This window comes from Stegostoma tigrinum, chromosome 12, assembly GCF_030684315.1.
Source record: "Stegostoma tigrinum isolate sSteTig4 chromosome 12, sSteTig4.hap1, whole genome shotgun sequence".
Lineage (NCBI taxonomy): Eukaryota > Metazoa > Chordata > Chondrichthyes > Orectolobiformes > Stegostomatidae > Stegostoma > Stegostoma tigrinum.
In genome coordinates, this window is record NC_081365.1 from 67,078,163 (window position 1) to 67,102,963 (window position 24,801).

At 39.5% G+C, this 24,801-nt stretch overlaps 1 protein-coding gene across 3 annotated transcripts in view; it reads left to right on the top strand.

Moving 5' to 3' along the window:
• The window catches only part of LOC125457055 (gamma-taxilin-like), an 85,988-nt gene extending 61,538 nt beyond the window's left edge, over positions 1-24,450 (top strand). For all 3 annotated transcript variants that reach the window (XM_059650390.1, XM_059650391.1, XM_059650392.1), the window contains exons 4-10: positions 3,365-3,535; positions 6,863-7,057; positions 8,471-8,590; positions 10,076-10,150; positions 10,535-10,627; positions 14,757-14,852; positions 17,985-24,450. In XM_059650390.1, coding sequence (XP_059506373.1) covers positions 3,365-3,535; positions 6,863-7,057; positions 8,471-8,590; positions 10,076-10,150; positions 10,535-10,627; positions 14,757-14,852; positions 17,985-18,320 — 1,086 coding nt within the window. In that variant the 3' untranslated portion in view covers positions 18,321-24,450. The remainder of the gene's footprint in view (positions 1-3,364; positions 3,536-6,862; positions 7,058-8,470; positions 8,591-10,075; positions 10,151-10,534; positions 10,628-14,756; positions 14,853-17,984) is intronic.
• Positions 24,451-24,801: the final 351 nt, after the last annotated feature.

Below are 24,801 nucleotides of genomic sequence, written 5' to 3' on the forward strand. Positions count from 1 at the left end.
GCAATTAAGGATGGGCAATAAATGTTAGCAGAGTCAGTGACACCTCATTCCATGGACAAACGAAGAAACAAATCGAACATTGTATGTTGCTGGTGTTTTTGGCCGTAAGAATTACAGCCAACCCTTTGTCCCTGGGGTCACTTTTAGTGTTGTGTACACTATCTTTTGTGAGTGCCAAATACATTATGAAGGCTTGAAGTGTTTTGGGTTCTAAATGAGCTTAGTAGATTGGAGGTGGAGTTCTGAGACAATGCAAGTGTGATGCATGCTGATCATTCAGCCCCTGCCTCCCCATTCCCCTGATTTTGCTGACCCAGAAACCGATCTCCAACTTTGTGGTGCTGGAGGAACACAGCAGGCCAGGCAGCATCAGAGGAGCAGGAAAGTTGACATTTCAGGTCAGGACCCTTCTGCAGAAATGCTCCTCTGATGCTGCCTAGCCTGCAGTGTTCCTCCCAGCTCCACACTGTTCTATCTGACTCCAACATCGACTTCTTACTATCTCCAACTAAGATATCTTGCTTTGTACTGGACTGTCTTGAAGAAGGTGATGAGCTCAATACTGACGCACTGGAATAGGAGCAAATACAGCCACTGGATTGCTTTGCTCACAAGAAATGCAGAGCTCGGAATTTGATGCAAAGCCTGATCAATAATAAAACCGAGATAACAAAATGTGAAGCTGGATGAACACAACAGGCTAAGCAGCATCTCAGATGCTGCTTGGCCTGCTGTGTTCATCCAGCTTCATACTTTGTTATCTTGGATTCTCCAGCATCTGCAGTTCCCATTATCTCTGTTACAATAATAAAACCGCTCATTTTGCTTTCCCCATGAAATTGGGAACTTTCTTTAGACCACGTAGAATTAATATAATGTTAAAAATGAGGACAAAACTTATTTATGTGTTCAGCAGTTCAAACATTGCTTTCTGTTGGAAGTCTCCGTACACCTACAAAGTTGCAATTTTGACTTCCTAAACCGTCCATCACTCTGGGGAACAAGGCAACAGGCTGTATCTTCCAGTGTTTGTCTGCTCAACCTGCAGAATTATTTTATTCGCAACATAACTGACCATTCACAAGACAGGTCAGAGTTCACTACCCACAAATCCTGGCTCTTATCCCCATTCTCCAGCACTACCCATCAGATGGTGAAAAAGTAACTTTAATGGACCTGGTGAGGACTGGTTATGGTTTCCCTCTTAACTCGCTCTCAGTCACTTGTGACAAATATTTTTATTCTGTCTTAAGACATAGTTATCACACTTAATAAATCCTGGTTAACCAGATTAAAAAATAAAGCAGAGCCAATTCTGGAGCAAGAATATGGAGTTTTATTACCATGAGTGACAAAAATAATAAAACAAAACATAGTTAAATATCTTAAGAGTTCCTTTTTGGTTGTGTGAATGAGAAGACCACTGGCCAACTGTTTAATTGTTGTCTTGCCTCCTCTTTAATGGTAGTACTATGTGAAGGTGTGGTGTAAATGTGAGCAAAGTAAAAGGGGCAAGCTTCTGACATGGCCCTCTTGATTAAGGCAGGAGTTCCATTGCAGCTCATGTTCGTGTATTCAGTGTGTGGTACCTGGGTTTATTAGATGGTCATAGCTGCCATTTTAGGTCACCAGAGTCTTCTTTTAAAACCATTTTTAGCCCATGAAAGTCTCAGATATTAACTTTTAATGGTGAAAGTTGAATTTTGATAGTCCATCCCTATTGCTGCTGGCAGCAAGTGCTTTGGTAGGTCAGTTAAGAGTCAACCTACTGTTGTGGGTCTTGACTGTCTGGCCAGGCCAGGCAAAGATAGCAGATGACCTTTCCTAAACAACATTATTAAACCAGATTTGCTCACAATAATCAACAGAGGTTACATGGTCACCTTTAGGTTAGTTTTCAATTCCAAACTTTCTTCCATTCAGATGTCACCATCTGGGTTAGGGTGGATTGACCATGCTAAATTGCTCATAGTGTCCAGGGATGTGAAGACTGGGAGGATTAGCCATGGGAAATGCAGAGGTACAGGGATGCAGTAGTTGGTGGTGGGGGGGAATCGAGTTTTGTGGGCTACTCTTCGGAGGGTCAGTGTGGACTCGCTGGGCCAAATGGCAGGCTTCCATATGAGATTCCATAATCTTGCCTGGTTGGGTTTGAATCCATGTCTTCCAAACGTCAGCCTGAGTATCTGTGCTATTAGTCCAGTGACAATGTGACTACAGCACTGACTCCCCGTATGACTAATGGAAAACCACTGTTAAGGTATAACACTTTGCTCTTGTATCGTTAATTACTGTGTCACCAAGATGTTTCTTCCTAAGACATTGGTTTGTGTGTTTTTTATACAGATACATTTATATTTTTGTTTGATTCTCCTGTGGGTACATAAGTATCTCAGGAAGAAAATCTGTTGTGTTTTTCTGCATTTCTGGAGTCCAAATATTTATTCATTTTTCCTTTCAAAATGCACTATTGGGTTTAGTTTGCTTGGTTGTGCATTCAGACTCGGGTATTACTAGATTATATAATTTCATGTATTTTAACCTGTCTTTTTAAAATTTATTTTATGCTTTATGCAATTTATTTATACCTTTTTAGTTACCAAACCTTTAGCTGATTTTAAATTAATTTTCCACATAAGTTCCAGAATTTCTCTTGGCCTTCTCTGTTCTGGTAAAAGGTTTCAGTGTCTTTGGTTTCTCCTGTGGCTAAAACCAAATTCTTTGGTACTTGCATAAGTTGACCATTGCTTCTTTGTTTTTGTACTCTTTGTCCCCGATTACAAAACCCAAGATACTATTTACAGATTTGTCCCCTTGTTTTCCCCCGCTTAAAAAGGTTGAACTATTGCTAAGTCTCTCTGATATCGCCCTTTTCAATTTGTGTTCATATCGTTTTGATTTCTTATCGCAGTGTATTGAATCATAGTGAAATGCAGTGAGATTGAGTGATTTCTTCAGTCTAAGAAGCAGTGATCAAGATTTTGAAGCATTATTATAACTTCTTTATTTGTTGGATTATCTGTTTGATAATTTACATTCCAGTTGATTTACTTCGTAAAGAGTCACTTTTGTCACTGCACACTTAAGATGATAGAAAAGTGCCACAGATATGCGTACACTTCTTTATCGTGTCAAATGCATTTTATGATATTAATTCATCTCAAATTGCCCTTCACCATGGTCTTGTGTCACACAGTTTATTTTTACACACAACATAGTTTTTTAATATTCTGACAGTGTCACTTTCCTTTTATATTTAAAGTGGGAAAAGCAATAGAAAAAATTTCATGTATCTGATTTAAGAAGGTCAGCATATTGGCAGCATTCATCTTAGTATGTTAATCAGCTCATTGTTTATTCCTAGTTGGAAGAGAACAGAAGTGTCCAGAAGCAAATAAAACTGCTTCAGAAGAAACAGGCGCAGATAGTGAAGGAGAAAGTTCACCTGCAGAGTGAGCACAGCAAAGCCATTCTCGCTCGTAGTAAGCTGGAGAGTCTTTGCCGTGAACTTCAGCGTCATAATAAAACCTTAAAGGTGAGTGTGTTCTGCTTTTGACAAAGTGAAGTTTAAAAGTACCGTGTGGTCTAGTTATTTAGCTTCAGTTTAATTGCAGCATTTTATTATGGGAGTGGTTAAATTATGTTTTGTAAGTTGTGCTAAACTACAGATATGGGCTTTACGGATATCTATGTCATGTCTGACAAACCTAGTTAAATCCTTTGGCATGGTCGCTCGCACAATAGGACATCATCTCCGGTTGTTGTCTGTATGCACATGTAAATGACGTTTGAAAAAAGTTTGACTTGGTGACAAATGAAATTTTTGTTAACCATACAAAGCATTCTTTTATTTGTTCGTGGAACGTGGACATCATTGACATTTATTGCCCACTCTGCATCTGAGTCAGTGGTGATAAGCTGCCTTATTAAACCACTGCAGTCTTCAAAGTGTAGGAACATTCACAGTACTATTAGGAAGTGAGTTCCCAGGATTTTGAGATCGAGTGAGTACAGTAATATTGTTCCAAGTCTTTGTGATTCAGAGAAAAACTTGCAGTTGATGGCTTTCCTATGCATCTGCTGCCCCTGTCCTTCTAGGTCGTAGAGATAATAAAATGTGAGGCTGGATGAACACAGCAGGCCAAGCAGCATCTCAGGAGCACAAAAGCTGACGTTTCGGGCCTAGACCCTTCATCAGAGACTCTCTGATGAAGGGTCTAGGCCAGAAACGTCAGCTTTTGTGCTCCTGAGATGCTGCTTGGCCTGCTGTGTTCATCCAGCCTCACATTTTATTATCTTGGAATCTCCAGCATCTGCAGTTCCCATTATCTCTAGGTCGTAGAGATCATGGGTTTAGAAGTTATTGTTGAAAGAACCTTACTCAGTGACTACAGTACACCTTGTAGATGGTATATTCTGCCACTGTGCTTGGGTGGTAGAGGAAGTGAATGTTGAAAAAGGTGCATGGGATGACAGTCAAGCAGGCTGCTTTGCCCCGCATGGTGTTGATATTCTTGCATGTTGCTGGAGCTGCACACATCCAGGCAAGTGGTGAGTATTCTGTCTCTATTCTGATTTGTATCTTGTAGGTGACTGACAGCTTTGGGAATTCATGAACTGAGTTAATCAGGAAAGTTCCCAGCCTCTGACATGTTTGTGGCTGGTCCTGTTCATTTTCTGGTCAGTGGCTATCTGCTTTCCCCCCTTGTCCCAGGATGTTGACAGTGAGATACTCAGCGATCCTAATGTTATTGGATGTCAAGAGCTGGTTAGTTTCTCTCTATTGGAGATGGTCATTGCCTGGCACTTACACGGTGTAATTGTTACTTGCAATGATCAGCCAGTCTAGATACAAAAACAGACTATCCAATATCTGAGGAGCTGTGAATGATGCTAAACGCTCTTCAGCCATCAGTGAACAGATAAGAGCTGAATGTTACAAAGGCATATTGCCTAGGTGAGCGATCACATTTGTAGCAAATAGAGTAAGATACATAGCAATAATTAATTACAGGCTATTGACCGGATTTACAACTAGTTCATAACTGTACTGCATCTTAACTCTGTTTACCTGCCTTGGATTTGGACATAGTGCTAAATGTCCAAAGTAAGAAAATTATTTTCAGGGGAATAATCATACTGGCAAGAAGGGTAATCGCTGATATAGAGTACATACTGACCAGGTATATTAAAAATGACGACATTCCACTAATTGATGCATAGCATGATACACAAGATCAGTGTGTGTAAATCTGTCTTTCTGTGGATATCAGGATATGTGGTATCTTCTCCAGAAGGCCAAGGTTTTTTTTGTCCTGAATCAAGAAAACTGGTTCATTCTTCAACATTTTAGCTTAGCTGCCTTAACTTTATCATAAATACAAGTTTCTTTGCAGCTTTCCAGTACTGCAAGTGTTACGTGCAGTATGGCTGTCTTTGTTAGTGTTGAAACCAGCTTTCTAACAAAGATGGGTCACTTTTATGCTGTCTGGCTTACCATCCCGTGGTATTGAATGATGTGAAATTGTTTATATCCTTTTATTGTCATTATGTCTCATGGCCCAAATGTTAATTACTGCCAAACAACCTGTCAGTGGCACTAAACATTGATGGACTCTCACTCTATCAATTTTTAATTATTGTAGGCTTCGGCAGTGCAGATTTAAAAATATTACTTTGTTTAACTCTTGATTTCTTGAGTCAATCTTCCTTTCCCTTGCTTTATTTTCCCTTCTGGACCCGATTTTTAAATGGAGTGCATGGGCTCTAATTTACACTTGCTTCTCAGTCTTTGTGCTGACAGTTTCACGGTCCTTCAGTCTGACCGGTTAAAGAGGTAGCGAGTTTTGAGAAGAGTTGTAGCTCAGGTTGAGTTTCTGGATGTGAGTTTGCTCGCTGAGCTGGAAGGTTCATTTTCAGACGTTTCGTTCACCATTCTAGGTAACATCATCAGTGAGCCTCTGACGAAGCGCTGGTGTTATGTCCCGCTTTCTATTTATCTGTAGAACAGCAGCTAATGAACTTAAAAGACCCTATACTGATAACATGCAAAACGAACGTCATCTACAAAATACCTTGCAAGAACTGTGACAAACACTACATTGGACAAACTGGCAGAAAGCTAGCCACCAGGATACATGAACATCAACTAGCCACAAAACGACATAACCCACTATCACTCGTATCCTTACATACAGATGAGGAAGGACACCACTTTGATTGGGACAACACATCCATCCTAGGACAAGCCAAACAGAGACACGCACGAGAATTCCTAGAAGCATGGCATTCCAACCCGAACTCCATCAACAAACACATTGATTTGGAGCCAATCTACCATCCCCTGAGAAAAAGATCAGGAAATGACATCACCAACCCAAGGAAACCTAACCAGATAAATAGAAAGCGGGACATAACACCAGCGCTTCATTGGAGGCTCACTGATGATGTTACCTAGAATGGTGACGAAACGTCAACTAACCTTCCAGCTCAGCGAGGTTAAAGAGGTGCATATTGTTTTCCCTGTTCACTCCCAGGTGCCAAACGTCCTGTTTCCTTCTCTGCAATGTTTTTGGCTCACGTTTTCGCTAGCCTGTGCAAAAGTTGTAAAACCTTAAGAAATGGATGGACAGGTCTAAATAATGGCTGATGCTGTTATTGCTCCTGTCACAGCAAATCTTGGGTTTTGATGATTCCTAACTCTTCCCAATAAAATCCATCATAGCTCTCTTGGGCATCTTGTGCAGGCTCGGAGCCAAATGCCGTGGTCCAGTTGTTACTTCTGCAGACTGCTTCCTTTACATTTGAAAGGAATTCAATCGGAGTAATGAATTGACTACAAATGCATTTTTAAATTGCACAGGAGGAAAACATGCAGCGAGCGCGGGAGGAAGAAGAACGTCGCAAGGAAGTGACAGCGCATTTTCAAATGACCCTCAATGAAATTCAGGCCCAGATGGATCAGCACAACCTGCACAACACTAAGCTACGGCAGGAAAACATCGAACTAGCTGAACAACTGAAGAAACTAATAGAACAGTATGAGCTGCGAGAAGAGGTAATTTAGGGTTGTTCAGGTTCTTTATGTTTTGCATGTAAACGAGAATTGCAGATGATAAAATATCAGAAGTTCTCCAATATAACAATTTAGATTTCCACACTTCCTTATGAACAATTCTAATTGTTATCAGAGTTAAGTTTTATATTTGTACATTTTTCTTTCTAATAGCAAACTTTCCTTGCCACAGGTAGTAGATATTAGGAAAGCTGATAACTCAGTCAATCCCAGGTATGGAAGGACTGTCCTCCGAGGAGATGTTGAATAAATTGTGTCTGTACTCACCGTAAAGTCAAAGATTGCAAGGCAATCTTATTGAAGCATACAAGATTCATAGAAGAAACAACAGGAGAGTTGTGGAAAGGTTGTTTCCCTTGTGAGACAGTCTACAGCCAGAGAACACAATTTTCTGAATCAGATTATTTAAGACAGATGAAGAGGAATTTCTTTGCTTGGGGCAGTGAATCATGGAATTCTTTACCACAGAAGGCTGTTGAGGCTGGGTCATTTGAGTATTACTAAGGCCAGGAAAGACTTTTTTAATCAGTAAGAGAATTAAGGGTTGTGGGGGAAAAGGCAGGACAGCGGGGTTGTCCATGATCTAATTGAACAGCAGAGTAGACTTGAGGGCTGAATGGCCCACTGATGTTACCTCTTACGGTTTTATAATTGCTCATAACATTTCACATTCTATCTAGAGACATCTATTTGCAGGTTTTCCTGGAAGCTTTAGTTTCACTAGTGGTTTTGTGTACTTTCATTGATAACTCTGTAATCTTGGCCATTGGCAAATTGGCCATATCATATAATAATGTGAGAAAGCCAAGTTAAACAATTTGTTGGCTGCAATCTCACAGTGATTGAACTTTGGATATTGTGTAATAGATAATCAAAGTTCAATTTTAAACTGTTCTGATGAATTGGCTCCTCCTAGGAGAAGTTGGTTGTGTAATTGTCACCACTAATAACAATGATGTATCACTCAAAATAAAACTGTTAAAATTTCTTTAGTACATTGGATTAAAATTGCATTTGTTGTTCCAGACTTGCTTTAATCAATATGCCTGGATATGAAAGGAAGTTATTTGTTTCATATGAATAGTTTTGATACCTAGAGCAACAGCTGGTAGAGTATGCTGCAGCTTGTAGTGTCAGGTACACTCTGAGTAATGGACAAAAAATCCATTTTTAAATTGAGTTGTCTGGTTTGATCCTTAGCACGTCCTAGCTTTTGCTCCTGTCAGCTTCTGATAAATTGAAGTATTGTTTTCCCAATGATCAGGTAGATTTTTTTTTCAATGGATCATTGCTGGGGATTAATTTGATGCTGATGCTTTTTAATTGTCAATATTAAGCTTGTGAAGACTGGGTAGTTCATGTTGTCTTATTCCTACCTGCCCTACCCCTCTATAGCACATTGACAAAGTATTCAAGCATAAGGAACTACAACAGCAGTTGGTAGATGCCAAGCTCCAGCGAACTACAGAGATTATGAAAGAGGTGGATGAGGAGCATCATAGAGAGAGGGAGTTTGTGAGTAAAGGCTGTTATTCATTCTATCTTCATGGCTTGCACTAAAGCTGCATATTATACATTTCTGTAGTACATTGTGACTCTTGGAAGCCTGCTAAGTCTAGTTCATTGACTTAATATCTGAACACATTTGAATTGCCTCAGCTTTAAACTGCTTGCATGAAAGCGAGAAAGCATTTTCTCATTCTTTTGTTGCAACCAACCCCATCCTGCACATTTCATTTGTGCATTGATTACTATTGGTTTATCTTGAGAGGTATTGATTCGTTTTTTTTAAATTTATCTGTAACTTTACAAATGTTTTCTTCCCTTTTTTAACTATGAGATGTCAGGGTTCCCACCCCAGACTTGAGTCCCTTTAATGTATTAACATGTCCACAATTTAACATGTATTCATAGTTTAATCAAACAAATCTAAAAATACATTTTAAAACATAAAGTACTCCTTGCGATTGAGAATGCTCTCCCATACGTAGTGTATTTGCAAATAGTGTTAAAATGAAAAGACATTCTGTTGGTACGTTGTTTGTGTAGTTGTGTGCTGGTATACCGTTTCTCATTCTTCACATTGCAGTGAAATTGTGATTTGTATCAAGTTATAAATAGTCTCAGGGCTACTCTTGCATTGTTCAGCCATCGGCAATATAATGCCGTAGGCACTTGCTTGCGAGTCATTTGTTTGCCTCGTTTCAGGAAAGAATGCATTGCAGAAGGTAGAAGCGATGAGCCAGATGTTTACATGTAGAGATTAGTTTTATCTCTGAGGAAAATGTGCAGAAGTAGTGCAAGCCATGATGAACACTGCACGCCATGTCTACTTGCTTCAGAGAACAGTACGTAACTGAGGTTTTCAATTAATGATGATCCAGAAAAAATTTCCTCCTTGGACTTGATTCTCCCATTACTTTTAAAAACTTCATTTCAGTTTACTTTGAAACTCTGCTGTCAGTATGGTCAGCTACACCTGCCTAAATTTTGACTGCCGTCTCTTATCAACTGTTTTTGAATTACTTTTATTTTCTGGAGATCTCCAGTACACTTAAACGGATTCCAGAGATCCCAAAAGACTCAATAGGCTGAATCCCAAGAGAAAACACTGTTTGGGCACTGCCCGTGCTCCCAGCATGTATCAGTGTAACCAATAGGTTACACGATTCCGAAAGAAGTAGGCGAATATTTTTTCTCCCTCTTGTCTAGAAATGTGGCCATTAACAGAAGTGAAAGGAGCTCACGCATCTAATGTTGATCCTGCTGTTTTTGCACCATCTTTTTACCCGTAACATCCTGTTCCTCTCTGTTTAATCACCCTGTGATCTTTGTATCTTATGATCTACCCGTACTGCTCGCAAAGCAAAACTTCTCTCGTGTACCTAGATATATGTGACAATAAATCAAATCAGATCAAAAGGCTCTGCCGTCCTAAATATGAGGGTGATGTGTAACACTTTAAGAAATCACCTATTTATCTTTGTTCTATTTTTCTAGCTGCTAAAGGAAGCTACTGAATTGAGGCACAAATGTGAACTGATGAAGCAGCAGGAGGCACAACTGAAACAGCAAGTATGTTCCAGCAAACTCTTCACCTTTCAGCGCCCAGCTAAGGCACTGTTACTTCCGAATATGTAGGATAATCATTCCCATTGAAAGACCCATCTCATTGCCTGTAACATTCAGAAAGAAGGTGGTTAAAGTCAAAGAATAATATATTCACTAAGGGAGCAGAACAAACTAAGTGAAGTAATTTTAAAAACAAACACCAGGAAGAGAGATGGCATGGGAAGATTTGAGCTTTCAGTGCGGGAAGATAATAAATTGAACTCCCTGCATGATACTTTTGAAGTGACAACAACCAACAAATAACTGATATTTAATTTTGAATTGTTGCAATAATGTTATCTAACCATCCATTAATGTATTATATGTGTGATGCTTCTTGTTTTGTAGCTTTCCCTGTATATGGATAAGTTTGAAGAATTCCAGAGCACATTGGCAAAGAGCAATGAAGTTTTTACAACGTTCAGGCAGGAAATGGAAAAGGTAAATGCCGTGTTACCAATGTTTTCCTCTTCACTTATTTCAGCTACATCTTAATTGAGCCATCAACCTCCTCGGCAATTAGATTTCTCTAATTTTTTTTAAAAAATTTCTGATTCTGCCTTATTTTGTTGCTTTCCTGTCTTCATTGAATTCTGCACTGTTCAAGTTCAGAAAGCAATCATTTCTCATTTGATGAATAAACTGTTTAACTTTGAAGCAATAATCAGCAACTTGAGGTAGTTAATGTCAGCATGACTTTGACACAGAAAATTCAATCTGTAACTTCAGTGCTATTCACTTACAGGCTTACAATACAAACTATTTTAGATTCCAGATATCGGGGAAATCAAAGAGGCTGAAATATTGCAAGTTACTCTTTATTATAAGCTACGCTAAAGTTTGAAGCTTTCCATCCAGATTGGGGTACTGGGGACTAGATGTGGAGGCTTGTAATCAAATATCATGCCATTCTGTAGGCACAGAACACACAATGCAAGGTGAATGGCACTGAAATGAGTTGCACGAGCTGACATTTATTGCCTTGTCCCTAGTTGCTCTGAAAAAGTGATAATGGGCCACCACCTTGAACCTGCCCTGCCATCCACTGTCTTGCTAAGGCATGTCAGAGGGCAACCATCCTCATTAGTGTGGGACTGGTGTCACTGAGGTTAGTGAGCACTGATGAAATGTTAACTTGCCTCCATTCTCCACAGATGCTGCCAAACCTGTTAATTTCCAGCATTTTCTGATGCTGTCAAATTTCTTCTATTCACAGTATTTGGCTTTTAGATTTCTTCAATTAATTAACTTCACAATTAATTAACTTCGGAAGCTCTTAACTGAAGTGTTGAAATACAGAAAGTTGGTGTGTTTTTTCAAAAAAGCAAATCTCAGATCTGAAGTTGATTTTATTTCTTCTAAATGTCTGGTATCCTCGCAGTGTGAAATTTCTTATTGCATCAACACCTGGCATGTACTGAAATGTGGAGAATTGCCCAGGTACCCTGTCAGCAGACTACAAGGAGAAATCCAACCCAGTCACTTCCCACCCTACCTGTCTGCTCTCCATCATTAGAAAAACAAGGGGACTGTACGATAAGCACTGCTGAATGCCAGGAAGCGGGGGGCTGGTGGTCGAAAGATGTTTCCAGTGGTGCACCGCAATGATCTTGATATGAAAGCAGAAGATGGTATAATCAATTAAGTTCACAGATGATATGAAAATCGGTGTGGTAAATAGTGAGGAGAAAACCCTCAGACTACAGAATGATGTAGACTGACGAATCTGGAGGGTTGAACATTGGCAAATGGAAATTTAATCCTGAAAGGTGTTAGGTGATGAAATTTGGGAGGACTCATAAGGCAAAAACATACACTTTGAATGGCAGGACCTAAGTAAGTACTCAGGATTCCTTTGGTATGCGTGTCTGTAGGTCCTTGAAGGCAGCAGCACAAGCAAATTAGCTGATTAAGAAGGTAAAAGGGATACTTGCTTTTATTAGTCAAAGCATTGAATGCAAGAGCAAGGTGGTCACGATGGAGCTGTATATTATGTTAGTTAGGCTACAGCTGATGCACTGAGAGATTGTGGCTGCCACGCTATAGAAAGGATGGCATTGCTTGAAAGAGAGTGCAGATGAGACTCCTCAGGATGTCTGCTCGATGGGGCTGATTCACCTATAAGCAGGTTGTTTTCCTCAGAACAGAGAAGGCAGAGGCTGCCTCAGTGGTTAGCACTGCTGCCTGACAACGTGAGGAACCCAACTTTGATACCAGCTTTAGGTGAGTTTGTGTGGTGTTTGCGTTTCCTCCGGGTCCTCTGGTTTCCTCCCAGAGTCCATAGATGTGTAGGTTAGGTGGAGTGGCTGTACTAAATTGCCCCACAGTGTCCAGGGATGTGCTGGATGGGTGGATTAACTATGGTCAAAATGCTGGGGTGTGGAGAAGAGGGTACTGGGTTTGGGTGGGATACTCTTTGAAGAATAATGGCAAACCAGTGGGCTGAATGGCCTCTTTCTGCACTGTAATGATTCTGTGATTCTATTCTCTGATCTGATTGAGGTGTATAAAGCTCTGAGGGGCATAGACAGGGTAAATAGGAAGAATCTTTTCCCCCTTGACGATGGGCCGAAACAGGGGTTGCAGTTTTAAGGTAAGGGGCAGGAGAATTAGAGATGATTTGAGGACAGTCTTTTTCACCCAGACTGGTTTGAGTATCTGAAACTGGATAAAAGGGTGGGAGAATGGGGAATCTTAGACATTTAAGATATTTGGATGGACACTTGGATGGTATGCTAAGTGCTGGAAAATTGGATTAGAGAAGATGGATGTTTGATTACCACCAGCACTGACACAGTGCCAAAGGGCCTGTTTCTGTACAGTAAAAACTTTGTCTCCACTGACTGTCACTTTGGATTAAGCCAGGACCCTTCAGCTCCAGACCATGCCACAGCTTTAGTCCAAACCTGGTCCAAAACACTGAACTCCTGAGGTGAGGTGAGAGTGACTGTCAAATGCTGCCTTGATGACAAGGACAGAGTGTGTCTTCAAGGAGGTGTATCAAAACTGAAGTTAGTGGAGGTCATAGTTGGCACAAAGGAAGATGGTATGGTTGCTGGACGTCAGTCAGCTCAGTCCAAGGACATCTGTACAGGAACCCGTCAGGCTGGCTGTTGTCTAATCACCCCCATATAGAGTTGCACCTCTGGAGCAGATGGGACTTGAACCTTGATCTCCTGTCTCGGGGTAGACACTATCCCTGTATCGAAACACCTCCTGTCCTTGTCTTTCTACATGGTTACAGGTTTGGAAAGTGTTTTCAAAGGAACCTTGGCGAGTTATTGTAGTATGTCCTCTAGATAATACACACTGTATGGAATCCTTAGGTTCCTCAGGATGGTGTCCTAATCCCAATTACTTTCACCTGCTTCAGTGACGTCCCCTTTATCATAAGGTCAGAAGTGGAAACGGTTGCACAATGTTCAGTACCATTCACGACAGATACAGAAGCAGTTTGTGTCCGAATGTTGCAACATTTGGGCCAGTTTCAGGCACACAAGTGCCAGGCAATGATGATCTTCATTAAGAGAGAATATAAGCATTTCACCTTAATGTTCAATTTGATTGCTATTGTTAATTCTCCCACTGTCAACATCCTGGTCATCACCATTGACCAGAAACTTACACGGGCCAGCTGTATAAATACTATGGTTGCAAGATGCCCTGATTAATTTACCCCCTGGCTCGCCAAAGCCTGTCCACCATTTATACAGCACAAGTCTGGAATGTGTTAGAATACAATAGTTTCCTGTATGAGTGCAATTCCAGCAGCACTTAAGAAACGACAATATCCAGGACAAAGCAGCCCATTTGATTAACAGCAGATCGCAAGCATTCATTCCCTCTAGTAGAGCTGTGCAGTGGCAGCAGTAGTGGGCACAAGATGCACTGCAGTAAGTCACCAATGATGTTTTGATAACATTTAGCAAATTTGCAACTCATTAGTTAGGCAGGAGATGGACAGGAACACCATCCACCTGCAAGTTCCCCTTCGAGCCACATGCCGTCCTGATTTGGAATTAAATCACCATTCCTTCACTCACTAGATCAAAAATCTGTCTAAAACGGCATTGTAGGTATTTGTATAGCACTTGGATTAGACGCAGCTCGCCACTGCTTCTCCAAAACATTTGGGGATAGGCACTAAATGCCAGCCAATTTGTGACAGATACATCCACGAAATAACATTTAAAAATACTGCTTTTTGTCTGGCATTAATGGTGAGATTTTAACATAACTATGTTCTTGGTGTCATTTGCAATAAAATTGACAGAAAAATACCACATAAATCCTTTCACGACACCATCTCCCTCCCCAACAATCCAATTTATGATGCGTCTCTGACCCTTGATGGCGTTATCCCGCAATTCATAACTCGGACCACAGATCTGTTCAGTTGATGCTCACGCTTAAATCAGACGAATTAGGTTATTTTAGAAGCGAGAGAATAGATGAATCATTGAAAACATAAACCCCATTTGCAGTTTATGCAAGCGTTGCCTTTGGAGAGGGTTAAACATGTTTCGGTGAGATGTCGCATTGAACAGTCTTGTCTGTCTTTCTTATGTAGATGACAAAGAAAATCAAGAAGCTGGAGAAAGAAACCACTGTATGGCGCACTAAGTGGGAGAACAATAACAAAGCACTCTTACAGATGGCTGAGGAGGTGTGCGCTGCTTTTGTCAATTGTTAATGTGAACTATGACAGTGAAGAGCTGTGTGTTGTATTTGTACTGCGCAGGTGTTTCTTTGCACAAAAGGTGCAAGTTCTGGATGTGTCACTTTGATTTTTCTGAGCACCTACTTCATAGAAAGCTGGTCCTCTATAACTTTAGAACATCGTCAACAAACATGGAAAGCAATGAAATTCGAAATATTCCACAACTAACAAACCGATACACTTAAGTTGGGATGGAGGCACAGGTTAGGAGATGCAATGGACAAAGGATTCCATTGAGCTCCATGTCTTCCCTCAGAAACATTACACCTCAATCTTTTCCTTTTCCAGGGAGTGTTTTACAAAACATCCAGAGACTTGAAACTAATAACAATTAAAAGAGAATGCAGAAAGTCTGCATTATTCTTCCCTTAGCTTGAAAGTGTAGTGTATTCTTAAATTTATCAATGGCCCTGCAGGAACACGGATATTGAACGAACACTGTCTGCTCCACATCGGAGGTAGCAGATATTTTGGAAATCTGTGGGAACAAAATTCTGCTCCTTCTGTACAAGTAATTCTCTCATTCATGCGAACGTCATAATTTCTACACTATATTTGCATCTTAACAAAAAACTGCTCGTTCAGCAAGTTGTCCAAAATTTTCTTCTCTGCCCAACATAAAGGGGCTACGTGTTGAGGACTATCCTTCAGAAAATAAATGTTATAGAACATAGAAGAGTACACCACTGTACCCCTTCGGCCCACGATGTTGTGCCGTGGAATAATCCTAATCCAAAAATAAAATAACCTAACCTACATTCCCCTCAGTTCACTGCTGTCCATGTGCATGTCCAGCCGTCGCTTAAATGTCACTAATGACTCCGCTTCCACGACTACCACTGGTAAACTATTCCAAGTGCTCACAACTCTCTGGGTGAAGAACCTCCCTCTGACGTCTCCTGTATACCTTCGTCCTAACACCTTAAAACTGTGACCTCTCGTGGCAGTCAATCCTGCCCTGGGAAAAAGTCTCTGGCTATCAACTCTATCACTGCCTCTCATTACCTTGTACACCTCAATCAGGTCACCTCTCTTCCTCCTTCTCTCCAGAGAGAAAAGTCCGAGCTCAGTCAACTTCTCCTCATAAGACAAGCCCTCCAGTCCAGGCAGCATCCTGGTAAACCTCCTTGGCACCCTCTCCAAAACCTCCATATTTCCTATAATAGGGTGACCAGAACTGGACACAGTATTCCAAGTGTGGTCTCACCAGGGTTTTGTAGAGCTGCAGCTTAACCTCGTGGCTCTTAAACTCGATCCCCCTGTTAATGAAAGCCAAAACACCATATGCTTTCTTAACAACCTTGGGTGGCAACTTTGAGGGAGCTATGCACTTGAACACCAAGATCCCGCTGTTCCTCCACACTGCCGAGAATCCTGCCTTTAATCCTATATTTAGCATTTAATTTGTCCTTCCAAAATGCATCACTTCGTATTTATCCAGGATGAAATCCATCTGCCATTTCTCAGCCCAGCTCTGCATTCTGTCAATGTCTCACTGAAGCCTGCAACAGCCCTCGATACTATCAATGGCACCTCCAACCTTTGTGTCATCAGCAAACATACTAACCCACCCTCAACCTCCTCATCCAAGTCATTTATAAAAACTACAAAGAGCAGAGGCCCAAGAACAGAGCCCTGCGGGATACCACTCAGCACAGACCTCCAGGCAGAATACTTACCATCTACAACCACTCTCTGCCTCCTATCAGCCAACCAATTCTGAATCCAGACAGCCAAATCACCCTGTATGCCATACCTGCTGACTTTATGAATGAGCCTGCCGTGGTGAACCTTATCAAATGCCTTGCTGAAGTCCATGTTCACCACATCCACTGCTCGACCCTCGTCAACCTGTCTCGTGACTTCCTCAAAGAACTCAATAAGATTTGTAAGGCATGACCTGTCCCCCTCAAAGCCATGCTGACTCCCTTTAATCACGCTATGCTTTTCCAAATAGTCATAAATCCTATCCCTCAGAATTCTTTCCAAAACCTTGCTGACCACAGACGTAAGACTGTTAGCATCATTTATCATTTTTGCATTAAAATATGACTTTTTTTAATGACTGTGCCACTGAGCTCCTGTGAATAGGAGGCAAATATTTTTAACTGCAGTAGTCTGTTTCTACATTGTCATTTCATTTGGTGGTATGGAGGAGCTGTTTCATTTCCTTATGTAAAAATACTTTCAGTTGCAATGCTGTATGCAAGTTGACTGGAGTGATAAAGCTCTGATACCAATTAATATTGTGGCAGAGACAATGTGGGAGCTAAATGATGTTCACAAGCTGATGGGTTAATCAGCAGTCTGGAGTAACAGCCCTATATTTACTGCTAATCACTGTTCATGATAAGATTCTGCATTCTGCTTCGTTAACACCCAGAAATGTTTCCTCTTTTAAAAAATTCTTTTTTAAACCAGTGTTGTCCCTCTTGTTGCCGTTTTTACTATTTTTAATATGTAGATGGATATCTTAACTAATGAAACTTGTACACCCTCTCCAGAGATTTAGCAGACCAACCACGCACTCTCTGTTCTTAGCTGACAGGATGCAATCGGTTTTCCAAATTAATTTCTGACATTTAATAGAGGTCTTGTAAGGTAACAAGATTGAAGACATGTTTTCGCTGGGTGGGATACTCTTCAGACGGTTGCTGTGGACTTGATGGGCCGAATAGTTTGTAGGGATTCTATGATTTCAGAATCTTCCAAAATACTCCCAATTATGACCTAGTGAAATATTACTATTGTAATATAAGAAACACAGCAAGTAATTTGTTCAGACTGGGATTCCGTAAACAGTCATTTGACTGTGATGACCAGATCTCTCTCTTGGTATTGTGCATGTGATATAAACATTGATCAGAATCCAAGGAAGCACCTCCATTCACTTAAGAGTAATGCCACTGAACCATTTCCGATCAGACACTGCTTTGGTTTAATATCTCATCTGCAAGGTGGCACCTCTGACAGTGCAGCACACCCTTCTAGCATTTCTTAGCCGTAATTAAGGAAGTGGCTTGAATTTGTAAGGCATCAGAGAAAGGCTTAAGATTATTTTTTGCTGTTTTAAAACAGAAGACGCTTCGCGACAAGGAGTATAAAGGTCTACAGGTGAAACTGGAGCGGCTGGAAAAGCTTTGCAGAGCGCTGCAGACGGAGAGGAATGACCTGAATAAAAAAGTGCAGCTTCTTCAGTGTCAGCTTTCAGGAAGTGATCGGCCTTTAGAGCTGACGAAAGAGGGATATCAGGCATGCAAGACCCCATATCCCCCCGAGCTGGTGGTGGTGAACACTTCGAGTCAAGAGGAAGTTGGAAGTCAGTCTCATGCTGCAGCTATTTTAGATCAGGAACATTCAACTGGAGAATTAGAAAATGCAGTTGTGGCTTTGGGCATAGATTCTGTTGACTAAAACTATCTGTTTTAAAGAATTGTGTGGAGTTATATATTTTTGTGTAATTATTGTTTGAGTTGTTCTTGGTAATTATTGGCTTTGTGGTGAGAATTTCTAACACATTTTTCTACCATATCTGTATTTTCTTAGGGGGATAAAGGAATTTATGTGGTTCAAGTAGTTGTATGGTGGGTCAAGTTTAGTCTACTTTATAAAGTTTCATAATTGACTATAATTGCTTCATTTTTAGAATTGAAATTTTTGACATTGCAATCCACCTCAACATTTAATACTTGGACTGAGATGTAAACATTTCATGTAATTTTAATAACAGATGAGTGACTTTTTATTTTAAAAACTGAGCTCGTTTTTTCACAATGTAGGTGCAACTGGATATATTTGGTCAGGACATGCTTCCAGAGAGAGGATTGGTGTTCGTTTTTCTGACATTGTGCTTTTTGGCTCTTGAACATCCATAAAGCACTGTTTCTTGAGTGAAACATTTAACAGATGTGGAAACATCTAAAGTTAGGAGTTGGAGCGTAGCATAACAATCTCTGATTGTCGATTGCTTCAGATGAATAAAGGCAGATAAGAAACAGGGTCCATTAGCAGTGTATCCTGTACCTTTCTAGTAAGTCATCTTCATATGCCTGTGTCAGAAAGAAGCTTTCAGTGGATCATGACCCTTAAATGTGTTGGGATTGAGCTTAATTTTGTAGGCCATTCTCTCGTCAATATTTTTGTTAGTTTGCAAAGCTCTGATGTCTTAGCATTGGAGATGACCCTAATATGTTAGTAGCAATTGACCTTTTTAAAAAAAAATCTTTGTTTTGTAGCTTAATTGGTCAAAGCTGCCTTTTAATTTATTGTTTTCCTTCATTTATATTTGAGAGTTTTCGCTGACATGATTTGTTTTCGAAATGTAGCTGTGGTAACTGCACTATCCTTTCACCTCAGGATTTGAGTCTAGACCAAAGCTAAGGAGATAAAAAATCCTGTGTCCCTGGCTCCAAGAGTTCCAAATCAAAATAATTTTGACAGTCTGTATATCTGGCATATCTGTGTCTAATAAGCCCAAAGCTGTCAGTGGTAGACCTCTAGCCTCAGTTATTGTGGATGGGAAATAAACACTGGTTAAATACTCTGAAGGGTGGGGTCCTATAGAGTTTACTGGTGAAACACATTTCAACCATAGCAGGGACTTTTAGCTTTTATAAATAAGCATGTTCAGCAACCTCCACACCCAGTCAAATACTTTATAAATGCTGGGTAGCTTGACTGACTAATTTGAGCCCTGGATGTGAAAAAGAGACAATTGATTACAAGATTCTGCCACTTTTTAACTGACGTAGTTGTCTTTGAAACTGTAACATTACAAACTGCCTATCAATATATTAACTGTTGCACAATACAATTCTCATTTCAGAAGTGCTGATTGAAGCCCTGTTTTAGCCAGATTTTCATGTACGGTATTTAGCTGTTTTCCATATCTTTCTACTGGCCTCCTCTTCCTCACTCAGTCACTTCTGTAAAATAGTATTCTGTGCTGATTTGTCCCAATGACAAACAAGCCTTGACACTTATTTTATCTCTTTTACTGACTCATTTATAAAATAGCTACGGCAATAATCATTAAGAAGAATTTCTGACCACCTCATTCAGGAAAGAATGTTGAGGAAACTGCTCTGCAGTTGTAAGAGTTTGAAACTGATTCGTAAAGATCCACCATAATATTTTAATTAGAAATTGAATACATGACAATTACTCGTGAAATACTGTTGTCAAGTGCTATATTTTATTAAACTTTTCCTGTTAGTTTCAATCAACTGGGCAGTTTATGCAGTGTTCCCACTGAATTGTGCCATTGCAGCACAGTCCACGGGAATGTGCTGCAGAAGGAAGAAATGTTACATAGTGGTTTCATCTGCTACCTAGACAGTTGCCGTGCTAGAAGCAAGTATTTGAAAGGTCAAACATTCCACTTGATATGCCACTTGTCCTGTTTCAGTTCTTAACATTCCAGACAGAAACATCAGGATGTCTAATGAAATGCAAACCTACAAACCTCATGAAGATTTTTTTTTCATTTCGAGACGTTGCATTTTTAAAAAAATGTCATGAAAACAGACCACTCCAAATTTAGGAACATCCTGATATCTCTGGTTGCCAAGGCTTGAAACAAACAATAACCTTTACAACATTTTGTTTGGGTTTTGGAGAGGGCAAGCACTATGTACTTTTTGTATAGTCGTCATCTTGAGTTGCTGAAATGTGTGTAGTAACTCACAGCACTTAACAGATTTTATCTTTTGTCTAGCGAAAGCTTTAAATCTGGAGCAGCCTGAACAAAACTTGTCCTCAGGCTTCATACAAAAGGAATACTCATTGGGTTCATGTTCCTATCAGTAAGAGTAGAAATTGTTCGGCAAGACGGAACAAAAGTACCAGTTTTTCTATACAGCTAGTGCACAACTGAAAGTTGCAATGTGCTATGGCTTATGGTATTCTACAAATGAATTTACAGAACAAGACAAAAGAACTATTTGGAAGATAGCAAAGATAATGCAGTATGGAGCTGGAAGAACACAGCAGGCCAGGCAGCCTTGGAGGAGCAGGAAAGTTGACATTTCAGATCTGAAACATTTAGTTTCCTGCTCCTCTGATGCTGCATTCTTTCAGCTCCAATACTGTGTTATCTGACTCCAGCATCTGCAGTTCTTACTCTCTCTGGAAGATGGCAAAGTTGGTTTTCCATCTTATTAGATGCATGAACACTGTGGTACTGGGAACTGAAAGGATTCAGCAAGGCATTTTCTTTATTTGTGAATGCGAAGAGATCTCACAAGCAAAAGTAGTTGAGTAGTTCCTGTTTAATATTCACGCAATAAACCCATGGCTGCTTGCTCTACAATTTGAGACACTAATGACTTCCATTGAATCTGAAGTTCAGTTGCTGGCCTATTGAAAAGTTCTGGTGACATTCAGGGAAAAACACACCAATTGAGAAGGTGCTCAAAACCACATTCCAAACAATGTTTGTGAACGGCCACTTTTCTCACTGGTAATCAGTCATGTATTTGGGCAAAGTATTAAGTTTATTTAACACTGAGCAGAAAGCATTTTAGAGATAATTAGAACTGCAGATGCTGAAGAATCTGAGATAACAAGGTGTGGAGCTGGATGAATGCTGCAGGCCAAGCAACATCAGAGGAGCAGGAAAGCTGATGTTTCGGGCCTAGAGAAGGGTCCCGATCTGAAATGTCAGCTTTCATGCTCCTCTGCTACTTGGTCTGCTGTGTTCAACCAGTTCTACACTTTATCTCAAAGCATTTTATCCTGATTTCAACATTGAAATGACTGCTAACTTCCACATCATTGAAATCAGAGCATATTTTATATAATGTATTTAATCCACAATAGAGTGGATTGATGTACCACTATGTTCTGTATTTAAGATGCACTTAATGCAACTTTAAAAATTAAGTAGAGACCTGGAACAGTTAGACACAGAAGAAAACAGTCTGGCATCTCTCACGCGGTAGCTGGAAAAAGACTGCTTTTAGAAGCCACTCCTTATACTGGGAAAAAGCAAACCAACTGGTGTTTTTTCATACCCCCATGCAGAGAATTTTGATGCCATTTCCATGTAGTTTAGCATCATTACTAATGGTACTACAGACTGACTTTCTAGCAAACTATCAGTAAAATATTTCATATGCATTTCAAAGAATATGGTGAAATTAAGCAGTTACTTACAATTCCTTCAATACTGGCTATAATCTTATCCAGTTATATGATTTAGTTGATATCACTGTTTAAGATAGTTATTTATCCTATGGAAAAAGTTCCCTTTGAATGCAGTCAGCACCTTATTGTCAGTAACCACTTTGTATGCATTCTACAATTACGGTGAGCAATTTAAGTTCCTGATGATTTTCATATGTTGGGATAAAGTTTTCAATCCAACAGTTTAACAATGGAAAGTATGAATTAGTACAGTCCAATCTCTAAGGTAACTAGCTCACCTTTATATCCACTTTTTGCTATTTGCACTTGGCCAGCAGTATTACTGCCTGCTTTAGATAATACTTAATGTAAAAGTGTCTAGCAACTTGTCAGAGAAAGTAAATAATGCAGCCTCAACTAGTCATCATGAAACTACTCCAGCCCAGGTTAGAATATTTTGAGCCTGCTGCTGTATTGTTCAGTACTAAAGATACCTCACTGACTGAACACTGGTAAGTAAGTTTAACATCAGTTTGCAAAATTGCTGTCTAAGATTTAAGAAAGCTTTATTGTCTAGTAAAGCTCAATTTTTAAATCAGGCAGAAGCAAAAATGCTGCTTTGTGATTTTTGTTGTGAGATCATAGTTTGTACTATGTATCTTAATTATATGATCAATGATTTAAACTTAGAAATGTGAAATTAAATGTCTCTTAAGCAGCATCATTGGGCAGTTTGATTAATTGAGGTACACAGATGATTTCCTTCTGATCTATATAATTGACTGACTCTTACATCCTTTGCATTTGTTCCAAATATCTTAATTACTTCAGAAATTGCATCCCAGCTGTAACTGGTCGAAACGCCTTTTCACTTCTATGGTAAAGTTGTCCAGAGCACTTAGTTATTTTTAAAAAATAACTTTGAGAGGCTTGCTGCATTTTTTTTGACAAAATAGTTTAATGTAATTACTTGCACAGAAACAATATCTGTAGAAGTACATTAATATTGAAATTTTAAATTTTTTGCTAAAGCTACCCAAACAGACCAAATCTCTTATTAAAGAAACTTGGTGTAAACTTTCTGCAGGTTTCCTTAAGATTTGCACCAGGTTTAATTTTCATATAATTAGGACTCTACACGAAGTGCAAAATCTAGTTAAAATAATGTACCTTTCTAGCTAATAAGGTAAAATAATTTGGTTGGTTTTCATAATTGAGATTGATGTGATTTAAGCAATTCAGGTTTATTGTTCCTTAATGCCCCCTAGTGTCTTGTCAGGTGATTTCACTCCTTTCTGCTGCCTAATGTGATTATCATGTTCGGAGTGTGGGGCAACAATTGACCTCATTTTACTTGGACTTCAACTTAAAAAGTGAACAATCAGGATTTCCCTCTTAAAAACAAAAATCAGTGAAACTCTTGCTGTAAAGTATAGGTGGTTTTTAGGTTACAAAAAGGTTATGATTTTGTCATCGACTACGCCACACACTTCGGAGCTTGCATGTGAAGGTGAAAGCGTTAGGAGTTTGTGAAGCCTCAAAGCCATAGCCTAAAATCAAGATCAGAAAGGAAAGAAATAACATTGTTACACAAATGTTTGGTTTATTTTGTTTTATAACTGGTAAGGGAGGTGGTGACTGGATTATTTTTAAGCTGCTGTTCCTTGCACTTGACTGGATTAATGTGAGTCAGGTACAAATTTGTTCATCTTGTAAACAACAAAAAAAAATCACTGACTCAGGTTAGAGGCTGCAGTTTCTAATGGGAAGGGAAAAGGTGAATTGAACATTTTCAGTACAGAAAATAATAATGCTTTATGTTGGATATTTCAGTATGTTTCCTTGAAACTGTCATAACCACCAATGATTGTTTTTAATATTGGTCTTCCTACTTTGTGAAGAATTAAGATGCAGCTTCTAATCCAGATTTTACTGCAGTTCAAAACCAAACTACTTAAAATACAGACTGTATTTCTACTTTGAAAGTCTAACGTTTTGTGTGTGCAAATGCAAAAATAGCAGTTGTTTGGTGCATAGCATGTCTTCCTTGTACTGCCCGTGTTGATCAGTGTTTTACCTGTGGCAAAGTACACTGTACTGACAATGTATTTACACATTTAACTGAGAATGCTGTGGTTGAAACCTCAGGTGATGATGAGAACAAAAAAAAAATCTACCTCTGAACATTGTAGCAGAGAATTACTGTGAAACAATGAGGCAGAAATCGTCAATACTTAAAATCAGTTTTATTTTTTTCAGGGGTTTGGGCAAGTATTTGAATGGGCGGTCAGCACAGTCTTGTTTTCAAATTTTCAAGTTTTGTAGAATTCCTGAAATGTGAATCTAAAATGTTATTTACTAAGGACATGTACAAAGCAAATCAAATATAAGTATAGAAAACAACTATCGCTGCTTTTTGTCGTGTACGCTTCAGGTTAGAATGTTTCTTCCCCCCACCCCGTGTCACTGAACTGGTTTCTTATTTTGTTGTTTTCAAATGTTATTTCAGTGAAGTTGACGTTTCACTTACCCACATTCATAATTTGATAGCAATGCAGTTCCTGGTTTCCAAGTAGGGTATTTCAATAATCTACACTTAATTTTGTTCATCACCTTTGTGAAACATTGATTTTGATTCACTTTGCAGCATTTCTTATACAGGGCAATTCAGAATTTCAGTAGGTTGAGGTAATGGACTTACTGCAATTTGGGAATTTTACACACCTTTTTTAAAAAAAAGTTTGATAGAATCATTTACTTGTTACTCTCA